Here is a 22,045-nt window from a genome sequence, read left to right on the forward strand (position 1 = left end):
GCCCCTCTCACCTTAAACCTATGCCCCCTAGTAATTGACCCCTAATTAATAGTAATTATACCGCAGGGCAAGAGTTATATCTGGGGGAAAGACAATTATGATGCGATAAGGCAAGACTTAGAATGCATCGGATGGAGAGGAAAACTGCAGGGGATGGGCACAATGGAAATGTGAAGCTTGTTCAAGGAACAGCTACTGCGTGTCCTTGATAAGTATGTACCTGCCAGGCAGGGAGGAAGTGGTCGAGCAAGGGAACCGCGTTTTACTAAGGCAGTCGAAACACTTGTCAAGAGGAAGAAGGAGGCTTATGTAAAGATGAGACATGAAGGTTCAGTAAGGGCGCTCGAGAGTTACAAGTTAGCTAGGAAGGACCTAAAGAGAGAGCTAAGAAGAGCTAGGAGGGGACATGAGAAGTCTTTGGCAGGTAGGATCAAGGATAACCCTAAGGCTTTCTATAGATATGTCCGGAATAAAAGAATGACTAGGGTAAGAGTAGGGCCAGTCAAGGACAGTAGTGGGAAGTTGTGCTTGGAGTCCGAGGAGATAGGAGAGGTGCTAAATGAATACTTTTCGTCAGTATTCACACAGGAAAAAGACAATGTTGTCGAGGAGAATACTGAGATTCAGGCTACTAGACTAGAAGGGCTTGAGGTTCATAAGCCATGGGGTACGGGCCTCTGGCACGGAGTCTGTCCCTGTTGCTCAGAAGGGAAGGGGGGAGAGGAGCAGAGCATTAGTAATTGGGGACTCGATAGTCAGGGGCACAGATAGGAGATTTTGTGGGAGCGTGAGAGACTCACGTTTGGTATGTTGCCTCCCAGGTGCAAGGGTACGTGATGTCTCGGATCGTGTTTTCCGGGTCCTTAAGGGGGAGGGGGAGAAGCCCCAAGTCGTGGTCCACAATGGCACTAACGACATAGGTAGGAAAGGGGATAAGGATGTCAGGCAGGCTTTCAGGGAGCTAGGATGGAAGCTCAGAACTAGAACAAACAGAGTTATCTCTGGGTTGTTGCCCGTGCCACGTGATAGTGAGATGAGGAATAGGGAGAGAGAGCAATTAAACACGTGGCTACAGGGATGGTGCAGGCGGGAGGGATTCAGATTTCTGGATAACTGGGGCTCTTTCTGGGGAAGGTGGGACCTCTACAGACAGGATGGTCTACATCTGAACCTGAGGGGCACAAATATCCTGGGGGGGAGATTTGTTAGTGCTCTTTGGGGGGGTTTAAACTAATGCAGCAGGGGCATGGTAACCTGGATTGTAGTATTAGGGTAAGGGAGAATGAGAGTATAGAGGTCAGGAGCTCAGATTTGATGTTGCAGGAGGGGGCCAGTGTTCAGGTAGGTGGTTTGAAGTGTGTCTACTTCAATGCCAGGAGTATACGAAATAAGGTAGGGGAACTGGCAGCATGGGTTGGTACCTGGGACTTCGATGTTGTGGCCATTTCGGAGACATGGATAGAGCAGGGACAGGAATGGATGTTGCAGGTTCCGGGGTTTAGGTGTTTTAGTAAGCTCAGAGAAGGAGGCAAAAGAGGGGGAGGTGTGGCGCTGCTAGTCAAGAGCAGTATTATGGTGGCGGAGAGGATGCTAGATGGGGACTCATCTTCCGAGGTAGTATGGGCTGAGGTTAGAAACATGAAAGGAGAGGTCACACTGTTGGGAGTCTTCTATAGGCCTCCAAATAGTTCTAGGGATGTAGAGGAAAGGATGGCGAGGATGATCCTGGATAAGAGCGAAAGTAACAGGGTAGTTATTATGGGAGACTTTAACTTTCCAAATATTGACTGGAAAAGATATAGTTCGAGTACATTAGATGGGTCGTTTTTTTGTACAGTGTGTGCAGGAGGGTTTCCTGACACAGTTTGTTGACAGGCCAACAAGAGGCGAGGCCACATTGGATTTGGTTTTGGGTAATGAACCAGGCCAGGTGTTGGATTTGGAGGTAGGAGAGCACTTTGGGGACAGTGACCACAATTCGGTGACGTTTACGTTAATGATGGAAAAGGATAAGTATACACCGCAGGGCAAGAGTTATAGCTGGGGGAAGGGCAATTATGATGCCATTAGACGTGACTTGGGGGGGATAAAGTGGAGAAGTAGGTAGCGAGGAAGGATCTAAAGAGAGAGCTAAGACGAGCAAGGAGGGGACATGAGAAGTATTTGGCAGGAAGGATCAAGGAAAACCCAAAAGCTTTCTATAGGTATGTCAGGAATAAGCGAATGACTAGGGAAAGAGTAGGACCAGTCAAGGACAGGGATGGGAAGTTGTGTGTGGAGTCTGAAGAGATAGGCGAGATACTAAACGAATATTTTTCGTCAGTATTCACTCAGGAAAAAGATAATGTTGTGGAGGAGAATGCTGAGCCCCAGGCTAATAGATTAGATGGCATTGAGGTCCGTAGGGAAGAGGTGTTGGCAATTCTGGACAGGCTGAAAATAGATAAGTCCCTGGGACCTGATGGGATTTATCCTAGGATTCTCTGGGAGGCCAGGGAAGAGATTGCTGGACCTTTGGCTTTGATTTTTATGTCATCATTGGCTACAGGAATAGTGCCAGAGGACTGGAGGATAGCAAATGTGGTCCCTTTGTTCAAAAAGGGGAGCAGAGACAACCCCGGCAACTATAGACCGGTGAGCCTCACGTCTGTAGTGGGTAAAGTCTTGGAGGGGATTATAAGAGACAAGATTTATAATCATCTAGATAGGAATAATATGATCAGGGATAGTCAGCATGGCTTTGTGAAGGGTAGGTCATGCCTCACAAACCTTATCGAGTTCTTTGAGAAGGTGACTGAACGGGTAGACGAGGGTAGAGCAGTTGATGTGGTGTATATGGATTTCAGCAAAGCGTTTGATAAGGTTCCCCACGGTAGGCTATTGCAGAAAATACGGAGGCTGGGGATTGAGGGTGATTTAGAGATGTGGATCAGAAATTGGCTAGCTGAAAGAAGACAGAGGGTGGTGGTTAATGGGAAATGTTCAGAATGGAGTTCAGTCACAAGTGGAGTACCACAAGGATCTGTTCTGGGGCCGTTGCTGTTTGTCATTTTTATCAATGACCTAGAGGAAGGCGCAGAAGGGTGGGTGAGTACATTTGCAGACGATACTAAAGTCGGTGGTGTTGTCGATAGTGTGGAAGGATGTAGCAGGTTACAGAGGGATATAGATAAGCTGCAGAGCTGGGCTGAGAGGTGGCAAATGGAGTTTAATGTAGAGAAGTGTGAGGTGATTCACTTTGGAAGGAATAACAGGAATGCAGAATATTTGGCTAATGGTAAAGTTCTTGAAAGTGTGGATGAGCAGAGGGATCTAGGTGTCCATGTACATAGATCCCTGAAAGTAGCCATCCAGGTTGATAGGGTTGTGAAGAAGGCCTATGGAGTGTTGGCCTTTATTGGTAGAGGGATTGAGTTCCGGAGTCAGGAGGTCATGTTGCAGCTGTACAGAACTCTGGTACGGCCGCATTTGGAGTATTGCGTACAGTTCTGGTCACCGCATTATAGGAAGGACGTGGAGGCTTTGGAGCGGGTGCAGAGGAGATTTACCAGGATGTTGCCTGGTATGGAGGGAAAATCTTATGAGGAAAGGCTGATGGACTTGAGGTTGTTTTCGTTGGAGAGAAGAAGGTTAAGAGGAGACTTAATAGAGGCATACAAAATGATCAGGGGGTTGGATAGGGTGGACAGTGAGAGCCTTCTCCCACGGATGGAAATGGCTGGCACGACGGGACATAACTTTAAACTGAGGGGTAATAGATATAGGACAGAGGTCAGAGGTAGGTTCTTTACGCAAAGAGTAGTGAGGCCGTGGAATGCCCTACCTGCTACAGTAGTGAACTCGCCAACATTGAGGGCATTTAAAAGTTTATTGGATAAACATATGGATGATAATGGCATAGTGTAGGTTAGATGGCTTTTGTTTCGGTGCAACATCGTGGGCCGAAGGGCCTGTACTGCGCTGTATTGTTCTATGTTCTATAAGGAGGAGGTGTTAACAATTCTGGAAAGTGTGAAAATAGATAAGTCCCCTGGGCCGGATGGGATTTATCCTAGGATTCTTTGGGAAGCTAGGGAGGAGATTGCTGAGCCTTTGATCTATCGTCTATAGGACTTTAAACTAAAGATTGGGGGGGGGGAGGGAAAGTAAGGGAACCAAGAGGTGAAGTAATCAGTGGGAAGCGTAGCTGCTTAGGAATACAAAAAAAGCACGAAAAGACAAAGCTCAGGAGGGGTTACGATAGTCCCCATCCCACAAAATATGACACAGTGTATGGAAAGGCTCAGTAAACCAAGGTCCACCACACTAAGAAAACAAAAAGGGACGGTCAATAGAGAATTAAAGATGCTATATTTAAATGCGCGCAGTGTACGGAACAAGGTAGATGAGCTTGTGGCCCAGATTGTGACTGGCAGGTATGATGTGGTAGGCATCACAGAGACGTGGTTGCAGGGGGTTCAAGACTGGCATTTAAACATCCAGGGATTCACAACCTATCGAAAAGACAGAGAGGTGGGCAGAGGGGGCGGGGTTGCCTTGTTAATTAGGAATGAAATTAAATCAATAGCACTAAACGACATAGGGTCAGATGATGTGGAGTCTGTGTGGGTAGAGTTGAGGAACCACAAAGGCAAAGAAACCACAATGGGAGTTATGTACAGGCCTCCTAACAGTGGTCAGGACCAGGGGCACAAAATGCACCACGAAATAGAAAGTGCATGTCAGAAAGACAAGGTCACAGTGATCATGGGGGACTTCAATATGCAGGTGGACTGGGTAAATAATGCTGCCAGTGGACCCAAGGAAAGGGAATTCATTGAATGTTTACAGGAGGGCTTTTTGGAACAGCTTGTGATGGAGCCCACGAGGGAACAGGCCATTCTGGACTTAGTGTTATGTAATGAGCCAGACTTGATTAAAGATCTTAAAGTAAGGGAACACTTAGGAGGCAGTGATCATAATATGGTAGAATTCAATCTCCAATTTGAAAGAAAGAAGGTAGAATCAGATGTAAAGGTGTTACAGTTAAATAAAGGTAACTACAGGGGCATGAGGGAGGAACTGACGAAAATCGACTGGGAGCAGAGCCTAGTGGGAAAGACAGTAGAACAGCAATGGCAGGAGTTTCTGGGAGTAATTGAGGACACAGTACAGAGGTTCATCCTAAAGAAAAGAAAGGTTATCAGAGGGGGGATTAGGCAGCCATGGCTGACAAAGGAAGTTAGGGAATGCATCAAAGCAAAAGAGAAAGCCTATAATGTGGCAAAGAGTAGTGGGAAGTCAGAAGATTGGGAAGGCTACAAAAACAAACAGAGGATAACAAAGAGAGAAATAAGGAAAGAGAGGATCAAATATGAAGGTAGGCTAGCCAGTAACATTAGGAATGATAGAAAAAGTTTCTTTAAATACATTAAAAACAAACGGGAGGCAAAAGTAGACATTGGGCCGCTCCAAAATGCCGCTGGTAATCTAGTGATGGGAGACAAGGAAATAGCTGAGGAACTAAAAAAGTACGTTGCATCAGTCTTCACAGTAGAAGACATGAGTAATATCCCAACAATTCCGGAGAGTCAGGGGGCAGAGTTGAATATGGTAGCCATCACACAGGAGAAAGTTCTAGAGAAACTAAGAGGTCTAAAAATTGATAAATCTCCGGGCCCAGATGGGCTACATCCTAGAGTTCTAAAGGAGATAGCTGAAGAAATAGTGGAGGCGTTAGTTATGATCTTTCAAAAGTCACTGGAGTCAGGGAAAGTCCCAGAGGATTGGAAAATCGCTGTTGTAACCCCCCTGTTCAAGAAGGGAACAAGGAAAAAGATGGAAAATTATAGGCCAATTAGCCTAACCTTGGTTGTTGGCAAGATTCTAGAATCCATTGTTAAGGATGAGATTTCTAAATTCTTGGAAGTGCAGGGTCGGATTAGGACAAGTCAGCATGGATTTAGTAAGGGGAGGTCGTGCCTGACAAACCTGTTAGAGTTCTTTGAAGAGATAACAAATAGGTTAGACCAAGGAGAGCCAATGGATGTTATATCTATCTTGACTTCCAAAAGGCCTTTGATAAGGTGCCTCACGGGAGACTGCTGAGTAAAATAAGGGCCCATGGTATTCGAGGCAAGGTACTAACATGGATTGACGATTGGCTGTCAGGCAGAAAGCAGAGAGTTGGGATAAAAGGTTATTTTTCGGAATGGCAACCGGTGGCGAGTGGTGTCCCGCAGGGTTCAGTGTTGGGGCCACAGCTGTTCTCTTTATATATTAACGATCTAGATGACGGGACTGGGGGCATTCTGGCTAAGTTTGCAGATGATACAAAGATAGGTGGAGGGGCAGGTAGTATGGAGGAGGTGGGGAGGCTGCAGAAAGATTTAGACAGTTTAGGAGAGTGGTCCAAGAAATGGCTGATGAAATTCAACGTGGGCAAGTGCGAGGTCTTGAACTTTGGAAAAAAGAATAGAGGCATGGACTATTTTCTAAACGGTGACAAAATTCATAATGCTGAAGTGCAAAGGCACTTGGGAGTCCTAGTCCAGGATTCTCTAACGGTAAACTTGCAGGTTGAGTCCGTAATTAAGAAAGCAAATGCAATGTTGTCATTCATCTCAAGAGGCTTGGAATATAAAAGCAGGGATGTACTTCTGAAGCTTTATAAAGCATTAGTTGGGCCCCATTTAGAATACTGTGAGCAATTTTGGGCCCCACACCTCAGGAAGGACATACTGGCACTGGAGCGGGTCCAGCGGAGATTCACACGGATGATCCCAGGAATGGTAGGCCTAACATACGATGAACGTCTGAGGATCCTGGGATTATATTCATTGGAGTTTAGGAGGTTGAGGGGAGATCTAATAGAAACTTACAAGATAATGAATGGCTTAGATAGGGTGGATGTAGGGAAGTTGTTTCCATTAACAGGGGAGACTAGGACCCGGGGGCACAGCCTTAGAATAAAAGGGAGTCACTTTAAAACAGAGATGAGGAGAAATTTCTTCAGCCAGAGAGTGGTGGGTCTGTGGAATTCATTGCCACAGAGGGCGGTGGAGGCCGGGACGTTGGGTGTCTTTAAGATAGAAGTTGATAAATTCTTGATTTCTCGAGGAATTAAGGGCTATGGAGGGAGCTCGGGTAAATGGAGTTGAAATCAGCCATGATTGAATGGTGGAGTGGACTCGATGGGCCGAATGGCCTTACTTCCGCTCCTATGTCTTATGGTCTTATGTTTAAGTCATCTTTGTCAACAGGAATAGTGCCAGAAGACTGGAGGATAGCAAATGTTGTCCCCTTGTTCAAGAAAGGGAGTAGAGACAACCCCGGTAACTATAGACCAGTGAGCCTTACTTCTGTTGTGGGAAAAATCTTGGAAAGGTTTATAAGAGATAGGATTGATAATCATCTGGAAAGGAATAATTTGAATAGAGATAGTCAACACGGTTTTGTGAAGGGTAGGTCGTGCCTCACAAACCTTATTGAGTACGTTGAGAAGGTGACCAAACAGGTGGATGAGGGTAAAGCAGTTGATGTGGTGTATATGGATTTCAGTAAAGCGTTTGATAAGGTTCCCCACGGTAGGCTACTGCAGAAAATACGGAGGCATGGGATCCAGGGTTATTTAGCAGTTTGGATCAGAAATTGGAAGAAGACAAAGGGTGGTGGTTGATGGGAAATGTTCAGAATGGAGTCCAGTTACTAGTGGTGTACCATAAGGATCTGCTTTGGGGCCACTGCTGTTTGTCATTTTTATAAATGACTTGGAGGAGGGTGTAGAAGGATGGGTGAGTAAATTTGCAGATGACACTAAAGTCGGTGGAGTTGTGGACAGTGCGGAAGGATGTTACAAGTTACAGAGGGACATAGATAAGCTGCAGAGCTGGGCTGAGAGGTGGCAAATGGAGTTTAGTGCAGAAAAGTGTGAGGTGATTCATTTTGGAAGGAATAACAGGAAGACAGAGTACTGGGCTAATGGTAAGATTCTTGGCAGTGTGGATGAGCAGAGAGATCTCGGTGTCCATGTACATAGATCCCTGAAAGTTGCCACCCAGGTTGAGAGGGTTGTTAAGAAGGCGTAAGGTGTGTTAGCTTTTATTGGTAAAGGGATTGAGTTCCGGGGCCATGAGGTCACAAAACTCTGGTGCGGCCGCATTTGGAGTATTGCGTGCAATTCTTGTCACCGCATTATAGGAAGGACGTGGAGGCTTTGGAGCGGGTGCAGAGGAGATTTACTAGAATGTTGCCTGGTATGGAGGGAAGATCTTATGAGGAAAGGCTGAGGGACTTGAGGCTGTTTTCGTTAGAGAGAAGAAGGTTAAGAGGTGACTTAATTGAGGCATACAAGATGATCAGAGGACAGTGAGAGCCTTTTTCCTCGGATGGTGATGTCTAGCACGAGGGGACATAGCTTTAAATTGAGGGGAGATAGATATAGGACAGATGTCAGAGGTAGGTTCTTTACTCCGAGAGTAGTAAGGGCGTGGAATGTCCTGCCTGCAACAGTAGTGCACTCGCCAACACTAAGGACATTCGAATGGTCATTGGATAGATATATGGACGATAAGGGAATAGTATAGATGGGCTTTAGAGTGGTTTCACAGGTCGGCGCAACACCGAGGGCCGAAGGGCCTGTACTGCGCTGTAATGTTCTATGTTCGATGGCTGTCACCGACTGAGCGACACCTTGGACACGTCCAGTATGGTGCTGACGTTGTGCACCAGGATCTCCGCTGCGTTCCCACCCTGGGAGGGCTGTTGAGGGATCGGTTTAAGAGCTGCTCTCCCTTGTTGGTGGGGAGCTGGCGGATGCGGTTCCAGTCAATCAGCTGGCGGTGTGAAGTCCGTGGGCTCTCGTTTAGTGGATTAACGTTTGATACCAGTGACGGCCTTGTCGGACTGAGCGGCAGGAAGCTCCCAGCCGTTCCTTCTCACGACCGCGCTTGGCAACCTTGCCGTTAAATCGCACCCTAAGGGTGGTTGGATTGTGTTGGGAACTCACCGAAAGAGCCAGGAGAAACTCTCAGCCAAACTCAGCTGAAATGACACTTTGAAACTTTGGCGTTAAATCGTGCCCTATCTCACCATTCGGTTACTGTCACTGAGTCAAAACCCTGGGACTCTCAGGGTGGGCGTGACGGTCAGAGTCACCACACAGAGCGGGGATGGGTCCCAGATTGGGACTGGGGGTACTGGAATGTGGTAACTAGGGGATTTTCACAGCAACTTCATTGCAGTGTTAATGTAAGCCTACTTGTGACAATAAAGATTATTATCATTATAACTGTCTCACAGGCCGAGGGGTTAAACACACATTGTATGGTGAAGGAGGCGGCCTCTTACACTGCTCGTTAAATCAGAGGGGCATTGAGAGGAGGACCAAAATCCAGTGTTAATCACCTTCTTAAGGCACAGAGAAGGGGCCCACCAAACCCTTCTCCACCACTTACAAAGTTGGGGTCAGGATGGAGGCCACAGGCTGGTGGCAGACATGTCGCCAATGGCACATCGGCCTAGTTTACAGATCCACATGGCAGCCTCCCGGCCATTAATGGCACAGCCCTGTGACTATGCTGCAACAATATGAAATGGGAAAGGAATCAAGAATAGGCAGTGAGTAGAACTTAAATGGAACTGGGAGAGAACTCGGATGATAAATCAGACAATGTTCAGCATTTCTTCAAATGTCAACACTCTCCCAGTGGTGCATCAATCTTACACAGCGGTGGAAGGGACAAAAGATGATGGATGGAAGATTGGCCAGCTATGTAAATTGTCAGCAAGATGTTACGAGGAGTGTGTCACGGGTATCAGAGCTGGGGCATCAACTTTCCACAATTGATATCAATGACTTAGACAAAGGCGTGTTTGCTAAATTTGCTGACTGCAGAAAACTAGGTCGGAAAGTGAGTTGTGCAGAGGTCTTAAGGAGGCTACAGAGGGACTCAGATGGTGCAGTGAGTGGGTACAAAAGTGGCAAATGGAGCATAATGTGGGTAAATGTGAAATTGTTCATCTGGGCAGGAAGAATAAGGAGGAAGCTGATTATCTACAGTGAGAGCTCGCGGGCTCGGAGGTACAGACAGGTCTGCGTGTCCCAGTGCACCAATCACAAAAGGCTGGTATTGAGGGACAGCAAGTGATTCAGAAAGCTAACAGAATGTTGTTGTTTATTATGAGGGGAATTGGTAACAAAGGTAGGCAGTTTATACTTCAGTTACAGGGCATCAGTATCTGGAGTAATGTGGACTAAGGACAGATATAAACGTGTTGGAAGCAGTTCAGAGAAAGTTTACTAGATTGATACCAACAATAGATGAGTTGTCTTATGAAGAAAAGTTGGGAGAGGTTAGGCTTGTAATTATTCACTGGAGTTTAGAAGAGCTGATTAAAACACCCAAGTTGCTGAGGGGTCTCGACAGGGCGGATGTGGAGAGGGTGTTTCCTCTTCTGCGAGAATCTAGAACTGTTTATAAATAAGAGATGTCACTCATTTCAGACGGGGATGAAGCATAATGTTTTCTCTCAGAGGGTCGCGGGCCTCTGCAACTCTCTACCTCAAAAGGCAGTTGAGGAGATGGATGGATACTGGGTAAGCGAGGAGGTGAGAGGTTACCAGGGTTGGCAGAGATGTGGGATAAGGTTACAGTCAAATCAGCCAGGTTCTGACTGAATTGCGGAGCTGGCTCGAAGGGTTTGCCTCCTGGTCCTAAAACGCTGTCCATAGGTTAAGATGGATGGATGTGTAAATGTTTATTTACCTGTGCGGATTCATTCAGCAGTCCTGACGATGTTCCCTCAGACTCAGGGTAGGTCAGTTCGGCCCCAAACTCAAAACCAAGTGGGAGGTAACCCGTCATAAAGAAGCTGGAAGTGAGAACACAGAGGACACACAATCAACCTGGGGACAAAAACATTCTCAGGATGTCAGCTTCACTGGGAAGGTTGGCGTTAGTTGCCAGTCCTTTCTTGCCCGAGAAATGTCGGTGAGTTACCTCCTTGAACCGCAGCGTGCAACAGATTAAAGCCAGCAGCTATCGACCGATAGCTGCACAGAGATAGCCAAGTCGGTGTGAGACGCGGTTAGCCATGTCTGTGTCGGTGTGAGACGCGGTTAGCTGTGTCTGTGTCGGTGTGAGACGCGGTTAGCCGTGTCTGTGTCTGTGTGAGACACGGTTAGCCATGTCTGTGTGAGACGCGGTTAGCCATGTCTGTGTCGGTGTGAGACGCGGTTAGCCATGTCTGTGTCTGTGTGAGACGCGGTTAGCCATGTCTGTGTCGGTGTGAGACGGGGTTAGCCATGTCTGTGTGAGACGCGGTTAGCCATGTCTGTGTGAGACGCGGTTAGCCATGTCTGTGTCGGTGTGAGACGCGGTTAGCCATGTCTGTGTCAGTGTGAGACGCGGTTAGCCATGTCTGTGTCTGTGTGAGACGCGGTTAGCCATGTCTGTGTCGGTGTGAGACGCGGTTAGCCATGTCTGTGTCAGTGAGAGACGCGGTTAGCCATGTCTGTGTCTGGGTGAGACGCGGTTAGCCATGTCTGTGTCGGTGTGAGACGCGGTTAGCCATGTCTGTGTCGGTGTGAGACACGGTTCGCCATGTCTGTGTCGGTGTGAGACGCGGTTAGCCATGTCTGTGTCGGTGTGAGACGCGGTTAGCCATGTCTGTGTCGGTGTGAGACGCGGTTAGCCGTGTCTGTGTCGGTGTGAGACGCGGTTAGCCATGTCTGTGTCTGTGTGAGAGACGGTTAGCCATGTCTGTGTGAGACGCGGTTAGCCATGTCTGTGTCTGTGTGAGACGCGGTTAGCCATGTCTGTGTCTGTGTGAGACGCGGTTAGCCGTGTCTGTGCCTGTGTGAGACACGGTTAGCCATGTCTGTGTCTGTGTGAGACTCGGTTAGCCATGTCTGTGTGAGACGCGGTTAGCCATGTCTGTGTCGGTGTGAGACGCGGTTAGCCATGTCTGTGTCTGTGTGAGACACGGTTAGCCATGTCTGTGTGAGACGCGGTTAGCCATGTCTGTGTCGGTGTGAGACGCGGTTAGCCATGTCTGTGTCGGTGTGAGACGCGGTTAGCCATGTCTGTGTCGGTGTGAGACGCGGTTAGCCATGTCTGTGTCAGTGTGAGACGCGGTTAGCCATGTCTGTGTCGGTGTGAGACGCGGTTAGCCATGTCTGTGTCTGTGGGAGACGCGGTTAGCCATGTCTGTGTCGGTGTGAGACGCGGTTAGCCATGTCTGTGTCAGTGTGAGACACGGTTAGCCATGTCTGTGTCTGTGTGAGACGCGGTTAGCCATGTCGGTGTGAGATGCGGTTAGCCATGTCGGTGTGAGACGCGGTTAGTCATGTCTGTGTCAGTGTGAGACGCGGTTAGCCATGTCTGTGTCGGTGTGAGACGAGGTTAACCATGTCTGTGTCGGTGTGAGACGCGGTTAGCCATGTCTGTGTCAGTGTGAGACACGGTTAGCCATGTCTGTGTCTGTGTGAGACGCGGTTAGCCATGTCTGTGTCGGTGGGAGACGCGGTTAGCCATGTCTGTGTCGGTGTGAGACGCGGTTAGCCATGTCTGTGTCAGTGTGAGACACGGTTAGCCATGTCTGTGTCGGTGTGAGACGCGGTTAGCCATGTCTGTGTCAGTGTGAGACGCGGTTAGCCATGTCTGTGTCTGTGTGAGACGCGGTTAGCCATGTCTGTGTCGGTGTCAGACGCGGTTAGCCATGTCTGTGTCGGTGTGAGACACGGTAAGCCATGTCTGTGTCTGTGTCAGACGCGGTTAGCCATGTCTGTGTCGGTGTGAGACGCGGTTAGCCATGTCTGTGTGAGACGCGGTTAGCCATGTCTGTGTCGGTGTGAGACGCGGTTAGCCATGTCTGTGTCGGTGTGAGACGCGGTTAGCCATGTCTGTGTCGGTGTGAGACGCGGTTAGCCATGTCTGTGTCGGTGTGAGACGCGGTTAGCCATGTCTGTGTCAGTGTGAGACGCGGTTAGCCATGTCTGTGTCGGTGTGAGACGCGGTTAGCCATGTCTGTGTCTGTGTGAGACGCGGTTAGCCATGTCTGTGTCGGTGTGAGACGCGGTTAGCCATGTCTGTGTCAGTGTGAGACACGGTTAGCCATGTCTGTGTCTGTGTGAGACGCGGTTAGCCATGTCGGTGTGAGATGCGGTTAGCCATGTCGGTGTGAGACGCGGTTAGTCATGTCTGTGTCAGTGTGAGACGCGGTTAGCCATGTCTGTGTCGGTGTGAGACGAGGTTAACCATGTCTGTGTCGGTGTGAGACGCGGTTAGCCATGTCTGTGTCAGTGTGAGACACGGTTAGCCATGTCTGTGTCTGTGTGAGACGCGGTTAGCCATGTCTGTGTCGGTGGGAGACGCGGTTAGCCATGTCTGTGTCGGTGTGAGACGCGGTTAGCCATGTCTGTGTCAGTGTGAGACACGGTTAGCCATGTCTGTGTCGGTGTGAGACGCGGTTAGCCATGTCTGTGTCAGTGTGAGACGCGGTTAGCCATGTCTGTGTCTGTGTGAGACGCGGTTAGCCATGTCTGTGTCGGTGTCAGACGCGGTTAGCCATGTCTGTGTCGGTGTGAGACACGGTAAGCCATGTCTGTGTCTGTGTCAGACGCGGTTAGCCATGTCTGTGTCGGTGTGAGACGCGGTTAGCCATGTCTGTGTGAGACGCGGTTAGCCATGTCTGTGTCGGTGTGAGACGCGGTTAGCCATGTCTGTGTCGGTGTGAGACGCGGTTAGCCATGTCTGTGTCGGTGTGAGACGCGGTTAGCCATGTCTGTGTCGGTGTGAGACGCGGTTAGCCATGTCGGTGTGAGACGCGGTTAGCCATGTCTGTGTCGGTGTGGGACGCGGTTAGCCATGTCTGTGTCGGTGTGAGACGCGGTTAGCCATGTCTGTGTCGGTGTGAGACGCGGTTAGCCATGTCTGTGTCGGTGTGAGACACGGTTAGCCATGTCTGTGTCGGTGTGAGACGCGGTAAGCCATGTCTGTGTCTGTGTGAGTCGCGGTTAGCCATGTCTGTGTCGGTGTGAGACGCGGTTAGCCATGTCGGTGTGAGACGCGGTTAGCCATGTCGGTGTGAGACGCGGTTAGCCATGTCTGTGTCTGTGTGAGACGCGGTTAGCCATGTCTGTGTCGGTGTGAGACGCGGTTAGCCATGTCTGTGTCGGTGTGAGACGCGGTTAGCCATGTCTGTGTCTGTGTGAGACGAGGTTAACCATGTCTGTGTCGGTGGGAGACGCGGTTAACCATGTCTGTGTCTGTGTGAGACGCGGCTAGCCATGTCTGTGTCGGTGTGAGACGTGGTTAGCCATGTCTGTGTCGGTGTGAGAGGCGGTTAGCCATGTCTGTGTCGGTGTGAGACGCGGTTAGCCATGTCTGTGTCGGTGTGAGACGCGGTTAACCATGTCTGTGTCTGTGTGAGACGCGGTTAGCCATGTCTGTGTCGGTGCGAGACGCGGTTAGCCATGTCGGTGCGAGACGCGGTTAGCCATGTCTGTGTGAGACGCGGTTAGCCATGTCTGTGTGAGACGCGGTTAGCCATGTCTGTGTCGGTGTGAGACGCGGTTAGCCATGTCTGTGTCGGTGTGAGACGCGGTTAGCCATGTCTGTGTCGGTGTGAGACGCGGTTAGCCATGTCTGTGTCAGTGTGAGACGCGGTTAGCCATGTCTGTGTCTGTGTGAGACGCGGTTAGCCATGTCTGTGTCGGTGTGAGACACGGTTAGCCATGTCTGTGTCGGTGTGAGACGCGGTTAGCCATGTCTGTGTTTGTGTGAGACGCGGTTAGCCATGTCGGTGTGAGACGCGGTTCGCCATGTCTGTGTCAGTGTGAGACACGGTTAGCCATGTCTGTGTCGGTGTGAGACGCGGTTAGCCATGTCTGTGTCGGTGTGAGACGCGGTTAGCCATGTCTGTGTCTGTGTGAGACGCGGTTAGCCATGTCTGTGTCGGTGTGAGACGCGGTTAGCCATGTCTGTGTCGGTGTGAGACGCGGTTAGCCATGTCTGTGTCGGTGTGAGACGCGGTTAGCCATGTCTGTGTCTGTGGGAGCCGCGGTTAGCCATGTCTGTGTCGGTGTGAGACACGGTTAGCCATGTCTGTGTCGGTGTGAGACACGGTTAGCGATGTCTGTGTCGGTGTGAGACGCGGTTAGCCATGTCTGTGTCGGTGTGAGACGCGGTTAGCCATGTCTGTGTCTGTGGGAGCCGCGGTTAGCCATGTCTGTGTCGGTGTGAGACGCGGTTAGCCTTGTCGCTGTGAGACGCGGTTAGCCATGTCGGTGTGAGACGCGGTTAGCCATGTCTGTGTCGGTGTGAGACGCGGTTAGCCATGTCTGTGTCTGTGTGAGACGCGGTTAGCCATGACTGTGTCTGTGTGAGACTCGGTTAGCCATGTCTGTGTGAGACGCGGTTCGCCATGTCGGTGTGAGACACGGTTAGCCATGTCTGTGTCTGTGTGAGACGCGGTTAGCCATGTCTGTGTCTGTGTGAGACGCGGTTAGCCAAGACTGTGTCTGTGTGAGACTCGGTTAGCCATGTCTGTGTGAGACGTGGTTAGCCATGTCTGTGTCGGTGTGAGACGCGGTTAGCCATGTCTGTGTCAGTGTGAGACGCGGTTAGCCATGTCTGTGTCTGTGTGAGACGCGGTTAGCCATGTCTGTGTGAGACGCAGTTAGCCATGTCTGTGTCTGTGTGAGACGCGGTTAGCCATGTCTGTGTCAGTGTGAGACGCGGTTAGCCATGTCTGTGTCTGTGTGAGACGCGGTTCGCCATGTCTGTGTCGGTGTGAGACACGGTTAGCCATGTCTGTGTCTGTGTCAGACGCGGTTAGCCATGTCTGTGTCGTTGTGAGACGCGGTTAGCCATGTCTGTGTTTGTGTGAGACGCGGTTAGCCATGTCGGTGTGAGACGCGGTTCGCCATGTCTGTGTCGGTGTGAGACACGGTTAGCCATGTCTGTGTTGGTGTGAGACGCGGTTAGCCATGTCTGTGTCGGTGTGAGACGCAGTTAGCCATGTCTGTGTCGGTGTGAGACACGGTTAGCCATGTCTGTGTCTGTGGGAGCCGCGGTTAGCCATGTCTGTGTCGGTGTGAGACGCGGTTAGCCTTGTCGCTGTGAGGCGCGGTTAGCCATGTCTGTGTCGGTGTGAGACACGGTTAGCCATGTCTGTGTCGGTGTGAGACACGGTTAGCGATGTCTGTGTCGGTGTGAGACGCGGTTAGCCATGTCTGTGTCGGTGTGAGACGCGGTTAGCCATGTCTGTGTCTGTGGGAGCCGCGGTTAGCCATGTCTGTGTCGGTGTGAGACGCGGTTAGCCTTGTCGCTGTGAGACGCGGTTAACCATGTCGGTGTGAGACGCGGTTAGCCATGTCTGTGTCGGTGTGAGACGCGGTTAGCCATGTCTGTGTCTGTGTGAGACGCGGTTAGCCATGTGTGTGTCTGTGTGAGACGCGGTTAGCCATGTCTGTGTCGGTGTGAGACGCGGTTAGCCATGTCTGTGTGAGACGCGGTTAGCCATGACTGTGTCTGTGTGAGACTCGGTTAGCCATGTCTGTGTGAGACGTGGTTAGCCATGTCTGTGTCGGTGTGAGACGCGGTTAGCCATGTCTGTGTCAGTGTGAGACGCGGTTAGCCATGTCTGTGTCTGTGTGAGACGCGGTTAGCCATGTCTGTGTGAGACGCGGTTAGCCATGTCTGTGTCTGTGTGAGACGCGGTTAGCCATGTCTGTGTCAGTGTGAGACGCGGTTAGCCATGTCTGTGTCTGTGTGAGACGCGGTTCGCCATGTCTGTGTCGGTGTGAGACACGGTTAGCCATGTCTGTGTCTGTGTCAGACGCGGTTAGCCATGTCTGTGTCGGTGTGAGACGCGGTTAGCCATGTCTGTGTTTGTGTGAGACGCGGTTAGCCATGTCGGTGTGAGACGTGGTTCGCCATGTCTGTGTCGGTGTGAGACAGGGTTAGCCATGTCTGTGTTGGTGTGAGACGCGGTTAGCCATGTCTGTGTCGGTGTGAGACGCAGTTAGCCATGTCTGTGTCGGTGTGAGACGCGGTTAGCCATGTCGGTGTCGGTGTGAGACGCGGTTAGCCAAGTCTGTGTCGGTGTGAGACACGGTTAGCCATGTCTGTGTCTGTGGGAGCCGCGGTTAGCCATGTCTGTGTCGGTGTGAGACGCGGTTAGCCATGTCTGTGTCGCTGTGAGACGCGGTTAGCCATGTCTGTGTCGGTGAGAGACGCGGTTAGCCATGTCTGTGTCGGTGTGAGACGCGGTTAGCCATGTCTGTGTCGGTGTGAGACGCGGTTAGCCATGTCTGTGTGAGACGTGGTTAGCCATGTCTGTGTCGGTGTGAGACGCGGTTAGCCATGTCTGTGTCAGTGTGAGACGCGGTTAGCCATGTCTGTGTCTGTGTGAGACGCGGTTAGCCATGTCTGTGTCGGTGTGAGACGCGGTTCGCCACGTCTGTGTCTGTGTGAGACGCGGTTAGCCATGTCTGTGTGAGACGCGGTTAGCCATGTCTGTGTCGGTGTGAGACGCGGTTAGCCATGTCGGTGTCGGTGTGAGACGCGGTTAACCATGTCTGTGTCGGTGTGAGACGCGGTTAGCCATGTTTGTGTCTGTGTGAGACGCGGTTAGCCATGTCGGTGTGAGGCGCGGTTAGCCATGTCTGTCTCGGTGTGAGACGCGGTTCGCCATGTCTGTGTGAGACGCGGTTAGCCATGTCTGTGTCAGTGTGAGACGCGGTTAGCCATGTCTGTGTCTGTGTGAGACGCGGTTAGCCATGTCGGTGTGAGACGCGGTTAGCCATGTCGGTGTGAGACGCGGTTAGCCATGTCTGTGTCGGTGTGAGACGCGGTTCGCCATGTCTGTGTCGGTGTGAGACGCGGTTCGCCATGTCTGTGTCTGTGTGAGACGCGGTTAGCCATGTCTGTGTCGGTGTGAGACGCGGTTAGCCATGTCTGTGTCGGTGTGAGACGCGGTTAACCATGTCTGTGTCAGTGTGAGACGCGGTTCGCCATGTCTGTGTGAGACGTGGTTAGCCATGTCTGTGTCGGTGTGAGACGCGGTTAGCCATGTCTGTGTCGGTGTGAGATGCGGTTAGCCACGTCTGTGTCGGTTTGCGACGCGGTTAACCATGTCTGTGTCTGTGTGAGACGCGGTTAGCCACGTCTGTGTCTGTGTGAGACGCGGTTAGCCATGTCTGTGTCAGTGTGAGACGCGGTTAGCCATGTCTGTGTCTGTGTGAGACGCGGTTAGCCATGTCTGTGTCGGTGTGAGACACGGTTAGCCATGTCTGTGTCTGTGTGAGACGCGGTTAGCCATGTCTGTGTCGGTGTGAGACGCGGTTAGCCATGTCTGTGTTTGTGTGAGACGCGGTTAGCCATGTCGGTGTGAGACGCGGTTCGCCATGTCTGTGTCGGTGTGAGACACGGTTAGCCATGTCTGTGTTGGTGTGAGACGCGGTTAGCCATGTCTGTGTCGGTGTGAGACGCAGTTAGCCATGTCTGTGTCGGTGTGAGACACGGTTAGCCATGTCTGTGTCGGTGTGAGACGCAGTTAGCCATGTCTGTGTCGGTGTGAGACGCGGTTAGCCATGTCGGTGTGAGACGCGGTTAGCCATGTCTGTGTCGGTGTGAGACGCGGTTAGCCATGTCTGTGTCGGTGTGAGACGCGGTTAGCCATGTCTGTGTCGGTGTGAGACGCGGTTAGCCATGTCTGTGTCTGTGGGAGCCGCGGTTAGCCATGTCTGTGTCGGTGTGAGACGCGGTTAGCCTTGTCGCTGTGAGACGCGGTTAGCCATGTCTGTGTCGGTGTGAGACGCGGTTACCCATGTCTGTGTCGGTGTGAGACGCGGTTAGCCATGTCTGTGTCGGTGTGAGACGCGGTTAGCCATGTCTGTGTCTGTGTGAGACGCGGTTAGCCATGTCTGTGTCGCTGTGAGACGCGGTTAGCCATGTCTGTGTCGGTGAGAGACGCGGTTAGCCATGTCTGTGTCGGTATGAGACGCGGTTAGCCATGTCTGTGTCGGTGTGAGACGCGGTTAGCCATGTCTGTGTCGGTGTGAGACGCGGTTAGCCATGTCTGTGTCGGTGTGAGACGCGGTTCGCCACGTCTGTGTCTGTGTGAGACGCGGTTAGCCATGTCTGTGTGAGACGCGGTTAGCCATGTCTGTGTCAGTGTGAGACGCGGTTAGCCATGTCGGTGTCGGTGTGAGACGCGGTTAGCCATGTCGGTGTCGGTGTGAGGCGCGGTTAGCCATGTCTGTGTCAGTGTGAGACGCGGTGAGCCATGTCGGTGTGAGACGCGGTTAGCCATGTCGGTGTGAGACGCGGTTAGCCATGTCTGTGTCGGTGTGAGACGCGGTTAGCCATGTCTGTGTCAGTGTGAGACGCGGTTAGCCATGTCTGTGTCGGTGTGAGACGCGGTTCGCCATGTCTGTGTGAGACGCGGTTAGCCATGTCTGTGTCGGTGTGAGACGCGGTTAGCCATGTCTGTGTGAGACGCGGTTAGCCATGTCTGTCTCGGTGTGAGACGCGGTTCGCCATGTCTGTGTGAGACGCGGTTAGCCATGTCTGTGTCAGTGTGAGACGCGGTTAGCCATGTCTGTGTCTGTGTGAGACGCGGTTAGCCATGTCGGTGTGAGACGCAGTTAGCCATGTCGGTGTGAGACGCGGTTAGCCATGTCTGTGTCGGTGTGAGACGCGGTTAGCCATGTCTGTGTCGGTGTGAGACGCGGTTAGCCATGTCTGTGTCGGTGTGAGACGCGGTTAGCCATGTCTGTGTCGGTGTGAGACGCGGTTAGCCACGTCTGTGTCGGTTTGCGACGCGGTTAACCATTTCTGTATCTGTGTGAGACGCGGTTAGCCATGTCTGTGTCGGTGTGAGACGCAGTTAGCCATGTCTGTGTCAGTGTGAGACGCGGTTAGTCATGTCTGTGTCGGTGTGAGACGCGGTTAGCCATGTCTGTGTCGGTGTGAGACGCGGTTAGCCATGTCTGTGTCGGTGTGAGACGCGGTTAGCCACGTCTGTGTCAGTGTGAGACGCGGTTAGCCATGTCTGTGTCGGTGTGAGACGCGGTTAGCCATGTCTGTGTCGGTGTGAGACACGGTTAGCCACGTCTGTGTCGGTTTGCGACGCGGTTAACCATGTCTGTGTCTGTGTGAGACGCGGTTAGCCATGTCTGTGTCGGTGTGAGACGCGGTTAGCCATGTCTGTGTCGGTGTGAGACGCAGTTAGCCATGTCTGTGTCAGTGTGAGACGCGGTTAGTCATGTCTGTGTCGGTGTGAGATGCGGTTAGCCATGTCTGTGTGAGACGCGGTTAGCCATGTCTGTGTCTGTGTGAGACTCGGTTAGTCATGTCTGTGTCGGTGTGAGACGCGGTTAGCCATTTCTGTGTCGGTGTGAGACGAGGTTAACCATGTCTGTGTCGGTGTGAGACGCGGTTAGCCATGTCTGTGTCTGTGTGAGACTCGGTTAGCCATGTGTGTGTGAGACGTGGTTAGCCATGTCTGTGTCGGTGTGAGACTCGGTTAGCCATGTGTGTGTAAGACGCGGTTAGCCATGTCTGTGTCGGTGTGAGACGCGGTTAGCCATGTCTGTGTCTGTGTGAGACTCGGTTAGCCATGTGTGTGTGAGACGTGGTTAGCCATGTCTGTGTCTGTGTGAGACTCGGTTAGCCATGTGTGTGTGAGACGCGGTTAGCCATGTCTGTGTCTGTGTGAGACTCGGTTAGTCATGTCTGTGTCGGTGTGAGACGCGGTTAGCCATTTCTGTGTCGGTGTGAGACGAGGTTAACCATGTCTGTGTCGGTGTGAGACGCGGTTAGCCATGTCTGTGTCAGTGTGAGACGCGGTTAGCCATGTCTGTGTCTGTGTGAGACTCGGTTAGCCATGTCTGTGTGAGACGCGGTTAGCCATGTCTGTGTCGGTGTGAGACGCGGTTAGCCATGTGTGTGTGAGACGTGGTTAGCCATGTCTGTGTGAGACGCGGTTAGCCAAGTCTGTGTGAGACGCGGTTAGCCATGTCTGTGTCGGTGTGAGACGCGGTTAGCCATGTCTGTGTCTGTGTGAGACTCGGTTAGCCATGTCTGTGTGAGACGCGGTTAGCCATGTCTGTGTCTGTGTGAGACGCGGTTAGCCATGTCTGTGTTGGTGTGAGACACGGTTAGCCATGTCAGTGTGAGACGCGGTTAGCCATGTCTGTGTCTGTGTGAGACGCGGTTAGCCATGTCGGTGTGAGACGCGGTTAGCCATGTCTGTGTCTGTGTGAGACGCGGTTAGCCATGTCTGTGTCGGTGTGAGACGCGGTTAGCCATGTCTGTGTCGGTGTGAGACGCGGTTAGCCATGTCTGTGTCGGTGTGAGACGCGGTTAGCCATGTCTGTGTCTGTGTGAGACGCGGTTAGCCATGTCTGTGTCGGTGTGAGACGTGGTTAGCCACGTCTGTGTCGGTGTGAGACGTGGTTAGCCACGTCTGTGTCGGTGTGAGACGTGGTTAGCCACGTCTGTGTCGGTGTGAGACGCGGTTCGCCATGTCTGTGTCTGTGTGAGACGCGGTTAGCCATGTCTGTGTCGGTGTGAGACGCGGTTAGCCATGTCTGTGTCGGTGTGAGACGCGGTTAGCCATGTCTGTGTCTGTGTGAGACACGGTTAGCCATGTCTGTGTCGGTGTGAGACGCGGTTAGCCATGTCTGTGTCGGTGAGAGACGCGGTTAGCCATGTCTGTGTCGGTGTGAGACGCGGTTAGCCATGTCTGTGTCGGTGTGAGACGCGGTTCGCCACGTCTGTGTCTGTGTGAGACGCGGTTAGCCATGTCTGTGTGAGACGCGGTTAGCCATGTCTGTGTCGGTGTGAGACGCGGTTAGCCATGTCGGTGTCGGTGTGAGACGCGGTTAACCATGTCTGTGTCGGTGTGAGACGCGGTTAGCCATGTTTGTGTCTGTGTGAGACGCGGTTAGCCATGTCGGTGTCGGTGTGAGACGCGGTTAGCCATGTCGGTGTCGGTGTGAGGCGCGGTTAGCCATGTATGTCTCGGTGTGAGACGCGGTTCGCCATGTCTGTGT

At 51.6% G+C, this 22,045-nt stretch overlaps 1 protein-coding gene across 1 annotated transcript in view; it reads right to left on the minus strand.

Annotated features, from left to right (window-relative positions):
• The window catches only part of flvcr2a (FLVCR choline and putative heme transporter 2a), a 390,222-nt gene that overhangs the window by 51,618 nt on the left and 316,559 nt on the right, over nt 1-22,045 (minus strand). The window contains exon 8 of the mRNA XM_072494542.1: nt 10,746-10,851. Coding sequence (XP_072350643.1) covers nt 10,746-10,851 — 106 coding nt within the window. The remainder of the gene's footprint in view (nt 1-10,745; nt 10,852-22,045) is intronic.

The sequence above is a fragment of the Scyliorhinus torazame genome, chromosome 2, assembly GCF_047496885.1.
Source record: "Scyliorhinus torazame isolate Kashiwa2021f chromosome 2, sScyTor2.1, whole genome shotgun sequence".
In the NCBI taxonomy this organism is placed as follows: Eukaryota; Metazoa; Chordata; class Chondrichthyes; order Carcharhiniformes; family Scyliorhinidae; genus Scyliorhinus; species Scyliorhinus torazame.